The sequence below is a fragment of the Pseudoliparis swirei genome, chromosome 2, assembly GCF_029220125.1.
Source record: "Pseudoliparis swirei isolate HS2019 ecotype Mariana Trench chromosome 2, NWPU_hadal_v1, whole genome shotgun sequence".
In the NCBI taxonomy this organism is placed as follows: Eukaryota; Metazoa; Chordata; class Actinopteri; order Perciformes; family Liparidae; genus Pseudoliparis; species Pseudoliparis swirei.
Genome location: NC_079389.1, coordinates 11,774,858 through 11,797,013, shown reverse-complemented (window position 1 = coordinate 11,797,013; position 22,156 = coordinate 11,774,858). Strand labels below are relative to the sequence as shown.

At 41.0% G+C, this 22,156-nt stretch overlaps 4 protein-coding genes across 6 annotated transcripts in view; all 4 read right to left on the bottom strand.

Annotated features, from left to right (window-relative positions):
- igf2bp2a (insulin-like growth factor 2 mRNA binding protein 2a) overlaps nt 1–9,569 on the bottom strand; it is a 50,824-nt gene extending 41,255 nt beyond the window's left edge. For both annotated transcript variants that reach the window (XM_056429701.1, XM_056429711.1), the window contains exons 1-2: nt 6,272–9,569; nt 5,068–5,128 (exon numbers count right to left, since the gene is read on the bottom strand). In XM_056429701.1, coding sequence (XP_056285676.1) covers nt 5,068–5,128; nt 6,272–6,446 — 236 coding nt within the window. In that variant the 5' untranslated portion in view covers nt 6,447–9,569. The remainder of the gene's footprint in view (nt 1–5,067; nt 5,129–6,271) is intronic.
- A 100-nt stretch (nt 9,570–9,669) lies between these two features.
- tra2b (transformer 2 beta homolog) lies at nt 9,670–16,220 on the bottom strand. Of its 2 annotated transcripts, none has more exons than XM_056429748.1 (8): nt 16,071–16,220; nt 14,185–14,321; nt 13,896–14,058; nt 13,546–13,734; nt 13,335–13,450; nt 10,306–10,539; nt 10,100–10,167; nt 9,670–10,014 (listed from the first exon to the last, which is right to left on the bottom strand). In XM_056429748.1, the coding sequence occupies exons 1-8, from the start codon at nt 16,101–16,103 to the stop codon at nt 10,004–10,006; spliced, it is 951 nt and encodes a 316-aa protein (XP_056285723.1). In that variant the 5' UTR covers nt 16,104–16,220; the 3' UTR covers nt 9,670–10,003. The 2 variants fall into 2 exon arrangements, with proteins under 2 accessions (XP_056285723.1, XP_056285714.1); XM_056429739.1 differs by having other exon boundaries at nt 10,100–10,170; nt 16,071–16,219.
- Nucleotides 16,221–17,361: 1,141 nt separating this feature from the next.
- hce2l1 (high choriolytic enzyme 2-like 1) lies at nt 17,362–18,880 on the bottom strand. Its single transcript, XM_056429797.1, has 8 exons — nt 18,809–18,880; nt 18,679–18,730; nt 18,506–18,565; nt 18,279–18,431; nt 18,070–18,187; nt 17,772–17,950; nt 17,589–17,670; nt 17,362–17,494 (listed from the first exon to the last, which is right to left on the bottom strand). Exons 1-8 carry the CDS (start codon nt 18,878–18,880, stop codon nt 17,362–17,364), a joined length of 849 nt encoding a protein of 282 aa, XP_056285772.1.
- Nucleotides 18,881–19,969: 1,089 nt separating this feature from the next.
- Nucleotides 19,970–21,879, bottom strand: LOC130203536 (hatching enzyme 1.2). The gene is made up of 9 exons (XM_056429784.1): nt 21,820–21,879; nt 21,690–21,732; nt 21,543–21,602; nt 21,292–21,447; nt 21,062–21,179; nt 20,635–20,813; nt 20,349–20,430; nt 20,126–20,259; nt 19,970–20,007 (listed from the first exon to the last, which is right to left on the bottom strand). The coding sequence occupies exons 1-9, from the start codon at nt 21,877–21,879 to the stop codon at nt 19,988–19,990; spliced, it is 852 nt and encodes a 283-aa protein (XP_056285759.1). The 3' UTR covers nt 19,970–19,987.
- Nucleotides 21,880–22,156: the final 277 nt, after the last annotated feature.

Genomic DNA, 22,156 nt, shown 5'->3' with positions numbered 1-22,156 from the left:
ACAGATATGTACGAAGCACTGATATTCACCAAAACGTGTGCAGAATTGGAAACGTTATATCTTATTTTCTACTAACAGAAGCTGACTTCAACAAGTCAATGAGAATGAAGAAAAATGGCCTCAGTTGTTCAATTCAAGTTCTCATCTTTAATCATTGAGTGTTTATTCTACCTCTTCAGCCTCTTCTTTACCCTCATAATTCAAAACTGAGTGGTAATGCGGAATGGTCAGGTCACTGGTAAAAACAGATACAATACAGTATCGCCTCCATCTCGGGATTTAGTATTAAGAGAAAATTGCGAGACTTGGGAAGTTCAGCAGAAACCCTTCTCATCTCGGCCACGCCTTCCACATCTTCTCGTCGCTGCTCCTCAGAGGCCTCTTGATGATTACTTAACTGCAGTAAGATATTACTCATGCAACCGGTTGGAGGGGAATATCTTCATAATTGAGGAAATGGTCCTCGACAGTTGCTGCCGTGATGCACATGCAAGTGTCTGTTCGAAGGAGGAGATTCCACCTCTCTTGGAGCTAAAATAGCGATCCCACAGGTCTGATAGACACACAATACATTCACAGTGCTCTCACATCTTATCTCGCCACTCCCTTAAGCTATGTGCTCAAGTCGTTTCCCAATTCACAGGGAAAATGTACGACTCCACTTTCATGAAAACGTGAATAATTGCGATACAAATCTACCAGTGTTATGGAGAAGAGCTCACATTTGAATTCAGCAACTTTAACAAACTCAAAATACCTGAGAAGTAGATATTTACTATTTCTGGAAGTGTTGACAGAGAACTTTCTCATTTGGCTTCTTTTCTGTTCACACCTCATGAGCATTATTTAACACAACATGGGCTCAGTCAAAGATAATGTGTTCTGCAACAGAATAATAATAATAATAATAACAATCATTTATTTTAGATAGCGCTTCTCAAGTCACTCAAAGTCGCTTTACAGTCCAGAGTCCAGTAGTCATACACACACACAGTCATCCCGGTGGTGGTAAGCTACATCAGTAGCCACAGCTGCCCTGAGGCAGACTGACGGAAGCGAGGCAGCCAATCAGCGCCTACGGCCCCTCCGACCACCACCAACATTCATTCACATCCATACGAACCGGGGTGAGGTTGCGGTGCATGTCTTTATGATGGTGGGGGGAACCGGAGTACCCGGAGTAAACCCACGCAGACACGAGGAGAACATGCAAACTCCACACAGAAAGGACCTGGAACGACCGGGATTCGAACCCAGGGCCTTCTTGCTGTGAGGCGACAGTGCTAACCACTGAGCCACCGTGCTGCCCGAAAGAAAGTCTGCTTCACTCTAAATGAGACGGAGTGAGTTAGAGAGACACCGACAATGCTCTTTGAGGCATAACATTGAGGGATAAGCTCCCCTTACGCCACGAAACAGATTGCTTCGCTGACAGGTGAGGGGAGGCGTGAGGAGTTAGGAGTTAGGAGGATGCAGCGGATGTGGCTTTGGAGGGGAGGGGAGCAGTGCAGTGCGTGCGGTTATCAGTCCGAACCAAACCAGAGTATGAATTGGAGATCAACTGGGGAGTATTGATGGATTCAGAGTGGATCAACTGATGACTATCGTATTTCGCCGTTTTGACTCAGTGTGCCCTGACGACCCACCTCACACACGTAGATGTGTCCCACTGTGGTGCATTGCAGAGGTTTACACCCATGTCTTGGTTTCTGTCCTTTTTGCGAGAAAAGAGCTCTTGTAATCTATTGTGCTTCCTCAAACACTGTTAGGCTGCAAACTTGTATTTATATGAAGAACACAGAGAGTTCAACCTGAGTTTATTGGGATGTCGCCAATCCAAGAGTAACACACGCGTCGGCACTCAATCTCGAATGTATCCGTCACCTGTTTATTTGAACAAATTATAAATTCTGTTTAAGTCAAAGCTGTAGATATAGAATTAGAAGCAGAAAGCTCTGATGGTGTTACGATCAAGGGCTAAACAAGCAAGTAAACAAACGTGTATACTTTTCAGGAAGCCAGCTTAAATGCGTTAGCCCCACAGCAACAAGGCTGTCTTCACATCCTTGATATTCCTCATTGATCAGGCTCACAGAGGGATCATGTTAGTCGCTTTGTCCACACCTTCAGCGCCTTGTCTATTCGTCAAACAACATCGCATTTCATTAAACAGCAAGTCACACTCTGTTTCCTGGTGTTGCAGAGACTCTGCCACTTGCTTTGTTTGACAAGGAAGCTTAACAAGGGTGAGAACAATTCTGATATTAAAATAAGATACAATAAAAAAATTAAAAAGCCAGAACAAAAACATGTTAACTAAATGATCTTATTAAACTAAGTCATTCTTTCAATCAAACATAGATTATATAAATTAGAGAAGCACTCATAATCTACATCTATCCCCTACGTCATCGAAATTTGACATAAAGCTACTCATTTTCTTAATGTTTCCTGAGTTTTATTGTTATAGTTATTTCACCATCTAATTCTTTGACATTTCTTATTTCAAACTCAGGTAGTTACAATAATTAAATAACATGTATCCAAAGAATAACACACCATAAAAACAGGTTTTATTCATTTTAAATAACAGTTGTCTCAGCATTGAAAAACAAAATGATTTAACAATAAGTAGCCTACATTATTATTATCAATAACTATCAAAACAATAATTTGAATGAAAAATATTCCTGATCATTTCTAAGTATCTATTTGAGATATTACTATTATTATTATTTTGTAAAAGTACAACTAATTATTGTGTTTCCATAACAAGAAGTTTTACAAAATACAATCCAAAAGATAGTTTACTTTCCTTTAATACTTGTATTTAAATAATGTGAAAGCTGACACTTTTGAACCAATTTGGAATATCAAAATAGAAAATGTATTTATATGAAATAACATTTAAAAAAGATATAGGATAACAAAACTTCAAGAATATCAAAATTGTATTTAAAAAGGCCCGATCTTCTAATAAACCCACTAACAAATTGAATGCTATTACAAAAAAAGTATCATAAACAATAGAAGATTTGCCTTTAAAATATACATAATTGAATAGTTAATCATGTATGCCTATTAGCACATATTAAACAACCAAACACAGCACAGATAAATAAAAATCAAGTAATCACAGCAAACAGCAGCTGAAATTAAGCAGTCTCACAAAACTATAACTAGGCCTGAAGATTTACTCCCACACCGTTTCCTAAATGACCAAACACAAATGGATGATTGGTTCACTCCTCAAGTCACTGTAGTAACCATACATATTAAAATAAAATCACAACGTTATTATTATTATCTAAATAAACGAAATATAACTACAAGGTATTCTAAACCTGTATTATTCAATATAAAGGTCATTCATCAATATGACTTAAGACAAACAATGGATTTAAATTATATATCACGAAGATTGAACATCATAAAAAATCAGGTTGACTAAATTACAACTAATCAGTAAATAGTATATGAACTAGAGGAGCAAACTACAGGAGCAAATACATTTGCATACACAGCTTTACAGATTAAATCAATGCATATAGTTCGGCAATATTAGACACATGCTCTAATAATGTCTGAAAACTGTAGGGAGACGATGTCATTCAATTAAATGATCACCGTGGGAAGCGTTATCAAAACATGGCGTTTCACCGCCACGTGATTGCGCCGTTTCCACTGATTCAAAATGAGCACCTGTGTGTACGAGATACGCGCTGCAGACATGGCGGAGAGAAAGGCCCGCTCACTACATCCGCACAGGCTGCCGGTGGGACACATGCGGGCACATGTATGGACATTTGCTCCATCTGGTTCCGCCTATAGCCGTGTGCGGTGTGCAAGGGGCCATCGTGGCGGCCATTGTGAGGCTCTCCAACATTGCCACGGCCTACGTGCACACGCTCCTTGTGGGGAGTGGCGCGAGCTTTTATGGCATGTTTCAGCTCACTAAAACGCCTTCAAATGGAGCCATTCGACGAGAATGCTGCACAGAGGCTCCGCCACTCAACGCGTCCGACGTACAGATGTGTCTTTAACATGGCGGAAGAAGGCGAACGCTGCAAGGCAGGAACGCGTAGCCTGCTGAAGGGGGAGGGGCGGTGCTGGTGGTGGCGCATAAAGTATGGGTCACGTGTTCCTCCACAATGGAATGGGCTTGAATATTTACCTTTGTCACGCAGCGTAGTCTTTACTTAAAAAAAACAAATCCATTGTTTTGACAACCACTATACGTGTTGAGTGTGTAGGCTGCTCGATCTGCCACGAACGTAAGGAGTGTATTACGCAATGCGCCGGGGAGGAAAGAATGTTTAATTATTATTTCCATGCAATTAAAATCTTGTTGGATTTATTGTGTTTGTGGACACGCGGATACAACAGTAAGACAGTGGTGGCGTGGAGTTCAGTGTTGACCGACAGATTGGCTCCCAAAAAAACCGTTCAGCTCGCACGCACGCCCACACAAACTGTGTTTCTCACATCCGTACGTACACACGCGTGCACATAGTATCCATGGAGGAGCGTCAGCTGATTGGTATGCAACTCATCGAGCATTGCAGTCAGTCATGAAACCCAACTTTACCCCTCACATACCGGGAAACAAAAAGATGTATGAGAGATTCAATTAACATGCAGTCATTACGTGTGTGTGTGTGTGTGTGTGTGTGTGTGTGTGTGTGTGTGTGTGTGTGTGTGTGTGTGTGTGTGTGTTTTACAGTGGGATAGGCCTTTCTGCAGATCACGCGATACGGCAGCATGGCCACCGTGTTTTCTGCGATAGTTGGGATTAAATTGTTTCTTTGTCGCTGTCTTTCTTTTGTTTAATCGCTATGCGATTACGTTTTAAAAACAACAACAACAACAGCCCGGTTGGTTTGGGTTGAAAATCACACATGGAAGCCAAGAGAAGAGGGAAATCTGCGCGTACTATATTTCACAGCGGAAGCATACAGGTCACACAGCCTGCCATGAGACACAGTATAGGCGTATGTCACAACGTGTAAATGCGTGTGCGCGTGCGTGCGTGTGTGTAAGAGAGAGAGAGAGAGATTGTAGGCCTACCTTAGTTTTTTGGGAACAGAGTAGTCTACCTCTATCACCTTTCCGTGTAGTTCAACTTTACCTGTAGGGACGAAAATGACAGTGTAACGTTATGTGTGTGCCATGAAAGCAACAATGCGAACTGCACACAGCAACACTTTGAATCACTTCAGCAAGTAGGTGCGACCCCTTTCAAACAGCTAACCCCGAAAAGAAAAAGTACTCAATCTATCTGGTAAAGTGTATGTTTGTATTAAAACCACCATACAGGGACATTCCCAGCGTCACAATTTCGGGGAATCGGCGACAAAATGAAGCATGATAAGCTTATATAGTAGCTATGGGGGGAAACGGGCAGCCATGCTTTCTACTCCCACAACCCTCACAGTGCAATGAGGGGTATTTTTGTTTCTGCTCTCTGTTAAAAAAAAAAAATGCAACATCAAAGAAGAGATGGTTTGAAAGGAGAATGACTTATAGACTACTTTATATTATAGGTCGGTGCTTCTTCATTCTCCGTGTTGATCCAGCCGGGTGTGAATCTGAAGCGCTCTTCGGCGAAGCTTGAACACGGCTTTTCGTTCTTATGAGTGGCCTGGCGCAGCAACGGAATTAGCGCCTCACCTCTTCCCCCCTCAGCTACCTGTTTATTAGCTCTTTCCTCCGGACCCCCGTGACCCACCTCAAAGACACCTCGTAAAAACATACCCAGACATCAGAGGAACATGGATCTGACAAGTTTTCCGCGGTCGCTTCGCTCTGCTCTCCTCAATAAAATCAAGATAAAAAATAAGTGAAAAATAATTATGCCTACCCGAACCATCAGACCATCCCATACATTCCAGCGGGTGATTGCAAAGTAGCGCACCAGACTATCGGAATCTCCAAAATATAGATTATTGTGCGTGTTTATAATGTTACGAAGGCTCGTGTTTTCTTTAGACAAACGGGCACTAAAGCCCCAAGTGGGTCCTGTGATCGATACATTATCCATTTTTTTGTTGGAGCGTACATGGCTGAGCGTTCATCTAAACTCTGATGGCACACGGATGTGATCGCAAACACTGTCCCGAGTAACAACAAAACGATATTAACACAATCTATCATCACTATTTCACATTTTGGACACCCTGAGCTGGAGTGTTTTTAACCCGATCTCGCAGTTTGACTCGCTGTGCATTTTTTTCTGTCACCAAAAAGCACCACTTATCAAATCTACACTTACCAGAAAGAGTCTCTATTGCCTTTATGGCCGAGTTCTGGTCGGGAAAGTCCACAAAAGCATAGCCGGATTTCAGCAGGACCTGTTCGGCCACTGGCAGCTTCCTCTCCCCAAAGAGCTCCTTCAAGTCCTCGACAGTAACCGAAGGACTTAAATTCCCAACATATAGTTTGGTCATGATCTGAAAGGAACAAATCTCGAAGGGTCTTGAGAGTGAGAAGGTGGCGATATTTGAGAGAAGTAGAAAAATAAAAAAATTATAATAAAAAAGAAAATCTGATGGGATAAAAAAACTAAACACGCAGCAATTACCCCCCAGGAAATTACTAAACTATAGGCGACCCCCCAGCACCAACTCTGGCCCCGGTCTAACTCTTTTAACAGGGACTGGGGGGAAAAGTGTCGTTACGACGCTACTCTGGAGCCAACAAGCACCGCCTCTAAATAAAATCTCCCTTAAAAATCACAAGAAAAAATGTTTGGAGGTGCATGTGGGAGATCACTCCGAGTTCTCCGGCATAGAAAGCAGCCTAGATTGGGGTATGGAAGTGGCATGATGATCACTGGGTACATTCAGCGAAGGGATGGGCTTAAAGGAGGCAGAGGGGTTATTTCATCAAATCATAATAAGGGCAGTGCCTTGGGTTCCTGCAGGCTGGGGGATTGAAAAAAAGACTACTGTGTGGAGAAGCAAGTCGTTGTCACTGTACTTGTCGACCCAAACAGTGTCACTGATGATCACAGTTTACCTTTTATTTATTTACGAGAGACACAGAAATATGGATTTATGGAGCTATGACCGTATGGGGTCCACACCTCGCCATGGGTGCCTGCATGAGATAGCCGCCAAAAATAAAACAATCTGACGTATGATCTTCTCGGATTATACTACATATATCAAATTGTATAACAATAACAACCACAGACAATTACTGCTATCTTTTTTCAAACAATACAGAAAGTGAAACCTTGAACCGGCCCATCTTGTACATTCTGTGCTCGTGCAGAATCAACAGTGAAATAAACAATATTGTTTTGCATGCTTATCGGGGGCCATGGATTAAGGCCTCCAATCTCCATCTTTACACACTGTTATTAAAGAGGATGCCACTTTTGCTTTGCGTTTTGCCTATGAAGTGATAATGGAGCCAATAGCGTAGTGTACAACTAGGCAAATATTTACCTTAGATGCAGATAAGCAGACATGGGGGTGGGGGATTCCTGGCCCTCAGTTGTATCTTTGCATGGGGGAGGCGCCCTCTATGCAGTGTCACTAAGTCAGTCTGAGCTCATACTCCAGGCTACAGACATGGGATAGCATTTTTTTGTTCCCTTCTTCTTTTTTCTTTCTGTGATGTAGGTGTGTGCATGTGGGTGTGTTTTGGGAGAGGAACAAAGCACCTAAACTACAAGTAAGGTGGATTTAAAAAGAAAAGCTGAAATTGAAGAGGAAGGGCTGAGGAGCTGCATGGCGATCGGGGACAGGCTGCAGTGCTCATGCATGGATGTGTACCTTCGCCAGTTACCGGGGGGAGGAGCCTCTGCCGACAGCGAGAGGGCTTCTACATGTGACTGGCCTGCAGGAACATTACTGCCACCCGACTGTAGTGGAGAGTGCCAGCGGCAGGAGTGAGCGTCCCTCGCCTTGTTTATGTCAGTGTGTGAACAGAGGAATGTTCAAGCTGTGAACTATTTACAAAACAGCCCTTTAGTTACTTTCCTGATCACATGCTAACACCGGTGGTGCAGGCCTCTCAGCTGTCAGCTGAGATTCCCTCAGTTCAAATAAATGCCCCTATCATTTTCTTTACTGCACCTAAAATGTCCACATATACATGCGTAAGTTGTAATTTAAACAATGTCTAGTTAGATTTACATTTAACCTATACCTGCCTTTGAATATCTATTTATATGCATTTACATGTTAATCTTTGTTTTCTAAGTGAATAAACACAAAGCAAATAAAATGGCATTGAACATTTCACTTTCCTCTGTCATACCCCTGTATTACATTGTACGTGTTAATGATGGATCACCTTTTCCTGTCTTAAGAAAAAGAAAACTCCCATTCTAATCAATCAATGCTGAAAACCACAACATGACATAAATGCCAATTAATAAAATAATTGGTAGAAGTTATATTAATAGAAAGTTTTTAAAAAAGAGGGTGTGGATTGAATGACAACAATCCAAACAGCAGCATAACTAGGATTGACATGGAATTAATATTACAGTCCTGACATGTTTCTGGTTGTTATGGTATCCCGAGATAAAAACATGGTGCAATAAGTTTACACATTCCTTTTAATAGCTACTGTCTTAAAGGTCCATTCCTTTGTTGTGCAATATAAAGTGTACAGTAGTTATTTACTGGGTTTAGTCAGGTATTGCACACAATAACTGTTCTCAAAACTGAACAGACCTATTAGTTTACCGTTATCTTCCTTTACTTGCCTGTGAAGTTACATGCAAAACATATGCTAAAACCTTATAAAGTGCAACAGAAACAAGATAATTGAGACTTGCAACAGCATCTTAGTGCATTAGTGTCCTACAGGATACCTTACATTTTAAAATGCAGGTATTATCAGAGATTTAGAGGGTTAGCTCACTGTTAGCACCACAAATACAATCCAACCACCTCGGCTGTGTTGAGATGAAGGGCAGAATGTCAGAATATGCCATGGACAAATGAAAGCGTAAATAAAAAAATGATATTTCTTTTAATGACTGTTGAATAGTCCCTTTAACTATAGCAACAGACTACAATAAACGGAGATGTCAACAAGGCCTTTATCAGGTACTCTGTGTGACCAGTAGGGGTAGACGTGAGACCGGGTAGATCGCGCTTCACCACATGTTGACGAGCAGTTTGAACACTGGACTCGTTTAGCTGCATTTACGTTATGGATTACACTTCCTAATAACTTTTATCAATGACTATAAAAAAAGTGCCCCACATAGTTTTAACTTGTTTAATAAAACAGATTTACAGTTTCTGGTCGGGACGTATTAGTCAGAAAATGAGAAGAAATTGCCATTACGTTCCATTTATTATTACTTGACTTACTGAAATCATTTGAGATGTATACAAAGATTCAAAGATATGTAATCGGCTAATGCGTGCAATCTTGGGGGGGGGGGGGGGGGGGATGGTTCTGGAGGCCCCTATTGTAGCAGGAGCTTTGCCAGGTGTTTATGCCACCGAGTGTCACAACCAAACAAGATGCTGTGACACAACCTTCCAGGTGTGTAGTTGACATCAAAATGGGGGCAGAATTTGAGGATGGGTGTAGTCTGAACAATTTAGCAGAAGTCGTTTTATGCTTGTATCATAACAGCCTCGCAGCAGAAAAGGGTTTAACTGTAGAAAAGTTGTAAGAACGGACGAGTCAAATGAGTCAAAGTAAAAAGAAAAAAAAGGGTCCTTCTTTTAATTTGGTCAAAAATGAACGTTCACTCAATGTTGTAGACAAAAAAATACATTAATAAGAACATTAATATATTTTTTGTTGCCTATACATTTAAAATTAGAAACATGAAGGGACAGCTTAATCATGTCAAATGACACTGCCTAGAAAACTGATCCCAGTATAGATTTACTGTTCATATATGTTAGCAAACAGAAGTCGGAAGATCCACTTAAAAAAGAAGATCGATACTGAAATCAGTCATTCCACTCTCAGAAACACTTCTTGTTCCTGTGTGGGAGTTGGACGGGCTTCACAGCAACGTTCAATAGCGACCTGCGAAAAAAAGAAGTTATTAAACCCATTGCAACCGGTTTAATGCCTGAATAAAAGAGTGGATCATTTACTCAAAAGGACTCACGAGGAGAATAGGATCGCGATCTGGACCGAGACCTGTACGCCCCTCTGTAGTAAGGGGACGGAGAGCGCCTTCTGGAACGAGACAAATGAACATGAAATGAACACATTTTAAGAGGGTGTAGAAAAAGATAGGTATATATTTTTTTAACACAATTAATTTCTTATTGTCATTCTGAGGGACAACCATTGAAAACCTGACATATTCACCTGTATGATCTGTCGTGGTCCCTGTCGTCATAGCGTTCACAGCCACCTCGATCGTATCCACGGTCGTACCCGCGGTCATATCCACGGTCATAGTCCCGAGAATCCCGAGAATTGCGTCGAGGACCACTTGGACCACTTCCACCACCTCCACTGCTACTCCCGCCACCCCCACCGCCTCCGCCTCCGCCTCCGCCTCCGCCACTGCTGCCGCTACCGCCACCCCCACCACCGCCACTATAGAGAAGACAATGCAAAGATAAGTTTCCATTTCCAACGTATTCAGATTTACACTTATATTTTATCTATACAATATAATTTCAATTTAAAAAGACCGGTATTTTTATAAACTAAATTTAAAGTGCTCATTTTTCACATAATCTGTTATTTCTTCCAGACCGAGCTCTGCTTCTGGTACAGTTTTAGCAAACTAATACGACCGGAAGTTCTGTGTCCATTTTGATTTAGATTAATTAATAAGATACATTTTGTTTATGGCATGACAAACAGTTCACGAGGAAGTGATTACTCACCACTGATGATACACTTCCAGTATAGCACAACAACATTTATTCTAATGAAGGCAAAATAAAGTAAGCATAGCTGAATCAATTCCAAACATTACAGTAAATGTAGCTCCTAATGGGCAAAAGTATTTAAAAGTCCATCTTTTTGGAAGATACATACTGACCAGAGTAGCACCACGCCCCTGTCATCCCTGTCACCCAGTGTCCCCCATAGCACATCCCTCCCCCTCTCACCCAGTCCCTCCCAGAGCTCCATAGAGACTGTGTCTGTCCCACGGCCACTTAAACTTAAATTAATTCTATCAAAAGAAAGCAGAAGAGGAGTCGTACACAATAACCTTATACAAGTTAACACCATTATTTCAGCAGTGCAACAAAACAGAACTATTAAATGTGGTCTCCTAAATATTAGATCTGTCATCTAAAGCTGTGTTACTAAATGATTTAATATCAGATAATCACATTGATTTATGTTGTCTAACTGAAACCTGGCTGAGCCATGAAGAATATGTCTGCCTGAATGAATCGACTCCTCCAAGTCATATTAATACTCACATTCCTCGAGGCACCGGTCGAGGAGGTGGAGTAGCAGCCATCTTTGAATCGAGCCTATTAATTAATCCTAAACCTAAATTACACTACACCTCATTTGAAAGCCTTGTTCTTAGTCTTTCACATCCAACCTGGAAAACACTACAGCCAATTCTATTTGTGATTCTGTACCGGCCACCAGGTCCATATTCAGAGTTTATATCTGAATTCTCAGAATTTATATCAAGTTTGGTTCTTAAAACTGATAGTTATTATTGTTGGAGATTTTAATATCCATGTGGATGTTGATAATGATTGCCTTAGTGCTGCATTCATCTCATTGTTGGACTCGATTGGCTTCTGTCAGAGAGTACAGAAACCCACTCACAGCTTTGGCCACACGCTTGATCTTGTTCTTACTTATGGCGTTGACATTGAGCATTTGAAGGTCTTCCCACAGAATCCTCTTCTGACAGACCACAACCTCATAACTTTTGAATTTATACTACCGGAGTGTACTCCGTTAGTCAAAAGTTTCTGCACCAGATGTCTAACTGACAGTGGTGTAGCTAAATCTAAAGAAGCGATTCTTTCTGCATTTGATTCGATACCACGTCTCAATATAACAGAGGACTCCTGGTCTAACTTTAGTCCGTCCCAGATTGATCATCTTGTTGACAGTGCCACAGGCTCTCTGAGAATGACACTGGACTCGATAGCCCCTCTGAAGAAGAAGACAGTGAGGAAGAGGAGGTTTGCTCCCTGGTATAACCCTCAGACACGCAAACTGAAGCAAACGTCACGAAAGCTTGAACGCATATGGCGTTCAACTAAACGGGAAGAATCCCGCTTAATTTGGCGAGATAGTCTTAAAATTTATAAGAAGGCCCTCCGTAATGCCAGAGCAGCCTATTACTCATCAGTAATAGAGAAAAATAAGAACAACCCCAGGTTTCTCTTCAGCACTGTAGCCAGGCTGACAGAGTCACAGCTCTGTGGAGCCGAGTATTCCTATAGACCTCAGTGGTAATGACTTTATGAACTTCTTTAATGAAAAGATTTTAACTATTAGGGACAAGATTAATAATCTCTTGCCCTTAACCAGTGCCAATCTGTCCTCAAGTGGAATGGTCTTGGAAACCGCTGTATGCCCTGGTGTATATTTGGAGGCTTTTCTCCCATCAACCGTGACCAATTATCTTCAACGGTTTCTACTTCGAACACGTCTACCTGTCTCTTGGACCCCATCCCGACGAGGCTGCTTAAAGACGTTTTGCCTTTAATTGGCAGCTCTCTATTAGATATTATCAATGTGTCTCTGCTAACAGGCCACGTACCACACTCCTTCAAAGTGGCTGTTATTAAACCTCTCCTGAAGAAGCCCACTCTGGATCCAGAGGTGTTGGCTAACTACAGACCGATCTCTAACCTCCCTTCCTCTCCAAGATCCTTGAGAAAGTGGTCGCAAATCAGTTGTGCGACTTTCTACATCATAATAGTTTATTTGAGAAATTTCAATTAGGATTTAGAAAACACCACAGCACCGAGACAGCACTGGTGAAAATTACAAATGACCTCTTAATGGCAGCAGATAAAGGACTCCTCTCTGTCCTGGTCTTGTTAGACCTTAGTGCTGCATTCGACACCATTGACCATGACATCCTGTTACAGAGACTGGAGCAGTCGATTGGCATTTCAGGCACGGCACTAATTTGGTTTAAATCCTATTTATCAGATCGATCACAATTTGTATTTGTAAACGATGACGCCTCGATAACCACCAACGTTAATCACAGAGTTCCACAAGGTTAGGGTTAGGGGCAGGGATGTCTATGTGTACAGATTGTAAAGCACTCCGAGACAAATTTGTAATTTGTGAAATTGGGCTATACAAATAAACTGAATTGAATTGAAGAAATTATAACTTATAATTAAGATAGTAAGCAAAGCAAATCAGATGCTAAGATGCCTTACTATGTGGGCCGACCCATGTAGATTCCAGGGGTTGGTGTGTGAGGTCTTTTAGTAATGGAGAAGTCCACCCTGATCCTACGACCATCCAGCTCCATGCCATTAGCTCGTTCCTTTGCCTGAAAGGGAACAAACATAAATTGCCTTTAGACCCAGAAAATATTTCCAGGGACAGGTTAGCCAGGGGGCTTTTCCCAAACTCATGTTCTTATACCTCATTAGCGTCATCTTTGGTCTCAAAGTAGACAAACGCAAAGCCCCGAGAACGCCTCGACTGCTGGTCGTACACAATGGAGACATCAGCCAGGGGGCCATATTTAGAGAAGACGTCCCTCAGATCTCGTTCTGTTGTATACAAGCTCAGACCAAACACTCCCACGCAACCGTTTGGGTCTGGATTAGCCTGCAATTTTAAAGACATTAAGATTCTGATGAGTCCGTTGAACTCCTTTAGAGTTTCTTTTCTTTCTTTCATAGTCATGTTTAGAATCCAAGATAAATATAGTCATAGAGTATGCAAAAAAAACACAAAGCTGACTTTAAAAAGCTCCATTGAGCACTTACACGATTGCCGCAATGCCTGCGGCGGTTGGACATTGGTGACCGGCTATGGCTCCTGCGCCGGCGTTCTCCACTGTAGGACCTACTGTGAGATCGGCGACGATAGGACCTTGAGCGGGAGCGAGATCGGCTATAGTGTCTTTTTGAGCCACGATGGGAGTGCGACCTATGAAGACAGAATCACATCCAACATTCATACTGGTTCTGTGGTTACTCATATACAATTTCCCTACAGCTGCTTTAAAAGACAGACGTGCATCTACTGTATTCATCAAATGGAAAAGTCACGTACCCGGATTTTGACCTGGAGCGAGACCGAGACTTAGAGTGGGAGCCTTCTTTAGAACGGGCAGGTGACCGGCCTGGGGAACGGCTTGCCGACTTCCCAGAGCCCCTTGGACTCACACTCCGGGATGCAGAGCGAGACTCCTGAACGAACCACACACACCAACACACCTCTCATCAGCATCAATGAGAGGACAAAACTGAGAAATGTGCTTAAATCATTCTATGCAGTAATTAAGACTATCCTGTGTGAAAAGTACAGAATTTAGGATAGTGGATTAGAAATGTAAGTAAATGTAATTTAGTTGTCATAGAGAAGGCATCAACAGGATTACATTAATAAATATAATTATATTGGCAACATGATGACTAACAGGAATTTTTCAGTTGTTTAAAAATTGCAATGATTTAAACTGTTGTATTTAATAACAAAAACATGCACGCATTTGACAAACAGACCAGAAAATTACTTAGCGCTGTGGCCTTATCCAGATTACTTCCTTAACTTCATTTCTGTAACTTCATTACTTCACATTATTCTTCTTTCTTCAATTGTTTTACTTCTTCTTACTTCCCCCATCTCACACACTGCCCATACTTCTTCCCTCCTTCTGTTTTAGCATGCATTCAACAATTTCATCTTCACACATCACAGCTTCATATTATTGACAATTAAGTAGACTTCTTCCGCACTTTCTTCTTCACCTTTATGAAAAAGAAAAGGATGAAGAATATATGACTCCAATTAAAATGGCACCCTCATTCAACTTCGTGTTATTATATCTCATGGCAAGCATGGACATGTTTAAGACCAAACAATACAATCTTTTAATGTAAAGCTCAATACATATTTCACATGCAGTGGTTCTGCGTTAACTCACAAGTCACATTGGCCCCTTTCATTTAGAACTCTAAGAGGCATTTTGGTGTTTTTATTTTTTACGTCAAACAAGCAAAACAGAACAAACATTGTCCCGTAGAATAGTATGAGCTGCGATTATCTCATATTTCTTAACATTAACCTGGCCTCCAATACATCCAAGTGTAGGTTACATCAAACCACTGAATGTGCATAATACCTCCTTAACATCAAACCACACAAACAGGGATTTCCTTTAACACAGATAAATAAATACATTTCGGTTTAAATTAGCCATAACGACCTCAAGATGCTTCTGCCAAGCAAATGTGTTCGCTAGCTTGCACCATCAGCACAGACATGACAGACATCTTGGGAGTAACACAGTAAACATACATTTTCTTGAAAGAGAAACAGTTTCAGTTTAACACACACGACGCTAAAAAAATGTGACCTGGTATTGACCATCTCATTTACGTTAACTAAAACATTAAATTAAAAACAATTACTATGCAACTGCACCGGGACGAGGGTTGAACGTGCGAGTTAATGCAAACGAATAAGAAGACATCTTGAGGCCGTCTGTGTTCGTCGCAGACGATTCAAATGTATTTTTGGATTGACAGATATTATTATAAAGTGCCGAACATGAGAGAGAATAATATAGAATAATAATAGCAATAGACGAATAATATATAACATGTTATTTCGTGACGTTACAATTCCTGCACATTGTATAATTAACGTTAGCTTGTTACGATATTCAGCTCACGCGTCTGACTGCTTAAATAGCGCTATTTACCAACGTAACGTAAAATGCGTGGTTAAAAATGAATATTGCTGAACGAGTAACATCGAAGATATCGCAAACCCGCAGGTTGGGGTTGTACTAGCTTGGTTGGCATTGTATCGTGTGGTCTGAGGCCTAGCTGACGTCGATCCACGAGCTCACACAATGTGGAGACTGTTAACGTAACGCGACCAGTTCCACACGACGTGTGACTAACGAAGCGGCAGGAAGCCTTCATACGTACCCGCTCGCCGTAACCTTTGTCGTTTTCGCTCATTTTTTGTTTTAGTGCCACTGAATATTATACAATGCTAGGTTTTTATGCCGCGGTGCTAACCAGCAGCTAGCTACAACCGCCTGTGTGTGTGTGCGCGTGTGCGTGTGTGTGCGCTGCAGTAACGACTGCCTCCTCTTCCTGCGCAGCTCGGGGTGGATCCACATGTCTATAATAAGCAATTAAACTATTTCCTTTCTAAAGATACTCTTGTATTTCCTATAACTAATTTCAGCCTCTGAAAGAGTCAGGTCCATATTTCCTGTTTGACTCTGTGTATCGAATAACATAGCAAACTACTCAAACATTGTTGGGTAAATAATGATTAGAATGATTTTTTTAGATTGCTATGTACTGGAAATTTAAATTCACAACATATTTTACCTTGACGGATTTCAAAATAAAAACATTAAATGCTAGTATACTGTTAACACTCAGTAGGAAATGTACTGGTTTATTAAACCATCTGAAAACAAGTATATCGGCCATGTTGATTTCAAAGAGAATCTAACTGCATGTTCATTTAGCTTATGTTATATGTTATTATGTAATATCATCACAAGAGTTAATAAGACCATGTTTTCTGAAATAAAATGTTTTTCTCACATTTGTTGCGATGTACTGTATGTATTCCATTAGCACCAGGCTGCTCACTGTCGGTTCCTGATATTGCTTCTTTGCATTTCTTCCTTTTTCTCTTCCACTACAACTTTATTGTGAAGAGCAGAGATGTGACCAACGATTTATAAAACAGACTACTACTTCATGACAGTTGCACTTTCTTTATTTTAGGTAAGCAGAAGCTGGGGAGGAGGCAGACAACAGAACACATGGCTTTAAAGATCAGATGCAGTGATCTCCTTGGCAGCAGCAGGCACATCACAGTGCTGATTTGAGCTATGTCAGAGAAAAGCAGCTTTCAATTCTTATTTGCCCCTTTTATTTATCCATATTTTTTATCACAGGTTAGTAGATTGTGTTCAGAGCTGACTAAAGGCAGTCTAAAAGTATAGACTGATAATTATGATAATAGTTCAATAATAGAAAAATGAAATTGTTAGAAAGTATTATTGCCCAGTCTTATCTACTCAAGAACAGAAGTAACAATGAACCACCTCACACATCTGTCAACAGAATATGACAGAATGTAATGCTCTGGATCCAGTTATTAATTGACACCTGCAGTTGGGAGTAGAGAGAAAATGCTATCAATCATTTTGAATGAAAGACATATTTTCTTTCGGTCAGAATATGTGTGAGTTCACCTACCACAGTTATATAGGACATTTATTTTATGAAGATCTAGGTTACTGGGTCCATCTCGCTGGCCAATGGGAATGTAAGGATCTGGTCTGGGGATTATTGTTGGACCACCATCTTCAGAGAAGGCATACCTGTATGAAGGACATATAAAGTATATGGTATTGCGATGCCTTGCAGCAAAACATGCAAAAAACAATAACTGCATTGCCTCAAAGAGCAGCTCACCTTCCATAATGCATGACAGAGTTGTAGTCATATGGACTATTGAGATTGTTTGTCACCCGTTTCCTGAAATTATGAATGCGGTCTGTCGAAAAGATAAAAGATCCAAGGAAATGAATAAGTAGGTGAAGAGGAGACTTTCTCATTGTAACAATATAATATTGAAAGGTCATCATTCATCCAAACCTGTCATGATGTTTCTCCATACAATTGAGACGTACCGGTCTCGGTCCGAGCGGGACTGCTCATGTACAAAGCCCAGGGCGTGCATTAACTCGTGGGCAGCCACTCCTGACCACATGCACCCAGGAGATTGCAGTGACAGGACCTGGCTTCCTCCAGTCTGCCCCAGAAACGACCAACAGCTTGGGGTACATCATAACAAATAAAAACATGTCCTCATCCCAAAACACTCAACGTAAGAATCATATACACAGTCCATTTTAAGACTTTTGAAAAAGCCACACGTAGAAGTCGTGCTCACCCAAATCTGGGCTGAACGTCGAGGAAGCTGGCTTCATGAGTGCGTGGAATAAATTTAACACATGTTCCAGAGGCAATGTCTTGCATCCCAGTTTCTATGGTGATTCTGTCCATGTCGTCTACCGCAACAACAAAAAACATTGAGTTCAAACAGAAAGATTTGAACTCCAAATGCCTTTTCAACACCACGTTAGATCTGTGTATTCGTACCATATATTGGAGAGAGCATGAAGGGAACGTAAACAAATCCATCCACTGATTTTGGCCACAGACAGGCATTGCCTGGGCAGGTGATGGCGCTCCGTAAATATGAGCTGGCAATATCTCCCTCTGTGAAGGACATTCCTCGGGGGGCTCGCAATCCTGATGGGAAAAGATCACATTGAATTAGTCCAGGGTGTCCCAACATTGTTTTACCCAATACACAGCTTACTTACTCCTGTTGACTTCCAGGATTTGATCCATTGCATTCATGTCATCGTAGTCTGTAAATTCATCTGAACACAAAAACAGACAGATCTTACAGTCTTCCTCAGTTTTCTAATATGTAGAGGGATATTATTTATATTCACTATGACCGTGAATGTAAAACTTTTTCAAAAGAGCCCACCTGAGTATTTCCTTTTCAACCTCACTTTTCCCTCATGCACTCCAGTAGAATTCTGTAATGAAAAGGTGCATTATAATACATTCTTGATGAGATTAAAAGGGTCTTTTTGCTCTGAAAACCTGGTACTGACCTTAACGGGTAGAGTGTATGCCTGGCTCAGCAAGCCAAGCAAAGCACCCAGAAGGATCATGGTAGAATGCATTATTGAGTTTCAAACTGGTGGACCAGTTTCAGTCTGCAGTCTTCCGATGCGAGCGCTAAATGAATTCCTCCCGTCCACTGAATCTATATAGGCACTTCTCCTCCTCTGGTCGGTGCTGATTGGGCAAATGTTCTGTGATGAAGCATGATTAAGACCCCTTATCATCCAGTGTGGGTAATTTACACAAGTCCACTGCTGATCCTTAACAGGTGGTCCTGATGCTGAGCTGGACTCGTGCCCTGTACTTCGGTACTTAGTACATGTACGATTCAGCACTTTCAGATATGAAGATACTTTAAAGGTGTTTTGCAGATGGATGTGCTGCTACAACTCAGCAGTTGGTATCCCGAGAATAACTGTCCACCGGGTCCAACAGACCAGCAATTTGTGTCTGACTGTACCAGCAACCAGTGATTTAGCGATAAACTATCACTTGATAACGGTCTTGACAACAATCATTTTGTCGCATGGGTAAATATATAAAAACAAACCCTGATCCATCTCCAAATAGTGTTCATTTTTTAATCAAGGGGCCAATTTGAAAGGCAGTGACTGATAGAAGTTGATCATCTGTCACTGCAGAACATTATGGTACTATAATATATCTGGATCTGAGTTAAGGTGGCATGGTTTCAAGTATAGATATATTTGCGTATAGGAAACCCCCAAATTGGTTCTTTATTAATCCAGGCATCTGTTTTTCCAGCCTTCCTCGAGCTAAATTGCACTTCCATTTGATCCTTTTCACATGACTCATGCTTTATGCTTTCAAAAAGTTTATTTTGCAGTATTCCATATGCAAGTAGTATTACATTTTCTTCACATTCATCTGTTACTGATTTATTAAATGACATGGTGTATACTATATATTATTTTATGGACATTTGGATGATTATCTCTCTCTATACTAAAACAATAGTTTACACCCCCGCTCACTTTCTCAGTGTTCTAAACATCAGCGACATGTCTCGTTTCAACACACAAGGTATGTACAGGTTAAATGCCGATACAAAGCTTGAATCAATCTTTATTGAAGTGGTATCTATCAATTAACATTGTTTCATTGTTTGAGCTTTCAGCAAATTCCTGTTTCAACTCTCGGTTCGGTTAGTATTCATCCTTTCCACCTGTGGAGAGAGAGAGACAGAAAACAACGACATGGTTGGTATCATATGTCCATTTTACAATGTGGTTATTGGCTCTGAAATAGTTACTAGAGGTTAGTTCAGGATGTTTGTTACTAACCACATTTATAAAGCTTGTTGATTTTCATTTTGTCGATGTGGCTGAGATTTGATGCCTTGCCCAGCCGGATGTCCTTGCTGTTCTGGTTGTTCTTTGGAATGATGGTTGGCTGCCCGTCCTGAGAGTAGGCATACCTACACATATACATACCATGTGTTACATCATAATACATACACCACAGTGGAATATAATAGTGAGTGAGCTACATCAAATGATTACTTACATCCCAAAGTGCATGATTGAGCCATAGTCATATGGTAGGTCCAGACTGTCAGTCTTGAATTTCTCAAAGTTCCTCAACCGATCTGTTGAATGTTGTTAAATATTTCAGAATTCATATTTGTGAGCATTCATTTTGATATATTTTGTTGTTGTCGGTGTTGACAAAAAAATAAAAATTGGTATAGAAATGCAGTTCATCACAATTGTTCTTAACTTTACCATTTGTGAAGATCTCATCCCTCCCACTCCCCCCACCCCCCTCCCCCCCTCTGCCCTCTTTGAATTACCCCTCCAAATGTTTGGCCACATGATGGTGACATAGTTGTCCCGGTCAAAGCGAGATTGCTCGTGCACAAAGCCCAGGGCATGCATGAACTCATGGGAAATCACTCCAACACGGAGGCAGCCGGGACTCTGAAGAGACACGGTCTGTCTTCCACCACGCGCACCAAGGTAGGACCAACAGCTGGATTAACACACACACACACACACACACACACACACACACACACAGCACATATAATTTGATCAACTTCAAGGAGTGAGTTTAGTGCTGTACTGTAGAGCAGGGAAGTTCATATTGAATGATAACTGAAGGTTGTCGCTTATAGTTCTAAAAGCTGCTGCATTTCACAACTCTTCTACACAGAAAAAAACATTTTGCTTAAGGAGTAACATTTTGAAAATGAAGACTTTCCAAGCAAAGACACTCACCCGGACTTTGGCTGGATGTCGATGTAGTCTCGTTGGTGAGTCCAAGGAACAAATCGCACACAGGTACCTTTCTCTACACTTTCCATCCCTTTCTTTATGAGCTTTGTCTCCATTTCAGCTGTATATTTGTATAGAAAGAGTGGTATGGAACAGACAATTTATAAATCACCAAATATAAAAATGTATCAGACTGCAATGTGTTACATGCGTATAAAAGTTAAATAGCATACAGTAATCAGATGAGAGCCTATATGCAACATAGACATGTCCATCCACTGACTTAGACCAGAGGCAGCTACGAGCAAAGCAGACTTTGGAGCGCCGTCCAGAAGAAACAGCAATGTCTCCCTCTCTGAGACTGGTTGTGCCGTCTATAGTTCGGGTGGCTGAGACAAATGTCAGTACAAATTCAATAATTCTAGACTTGACAACAGGAGCTCATTTATTGAAATTGAATTTAAGTAAATTGTGTGAAACTTACCTTGGAACTCATTAGCTTTGATTATTTCATCCATTGCTGTCCCATCATTCTCTTCCCGCTCTTAGAAAAAAATAAGCTTTTAGTCAGCGAGTTGCTTTTTACTGCTGTCTCAGATCAACATTTAAATCAAATCCAAACTGAATTTACCTTTAGAACCAACGGGACCCCATTTTGGGCTGAACAAAAATTTCTGCAAAAAAAGATGGACAAAGTTGTTTGCAATTCTGTTGCAGTCTGCTGTTGAACTTGTTTAAACCACAGTACCATGAATATTTACCTGAGCATGAACGGCTGATAGAAAGGTGGAAACCAGGCACAAGAGGATAATCTGCTCCATCTTTGCCAGTCAGATATGTCTTCAGTGTTGCCATTTGACCTGCACAAAGACCTACGCTTTATAGGTGTACCAAATCACTGTCCAGAGATAATACCCATGATTATATCAGGTAAATTGCTAGGTTACTGTTATTTGTTTGTGAGTGAGTTTAATCCCCATATTAGATTGATTCTTTCATAAATACAACTCAAACAGTTGGGTAATACAAGGTCTCACTGTGGGTAATTACAGCTCCACTTCAATGACTATCTTAAAATTAAATGGTTTGATGTTTGGC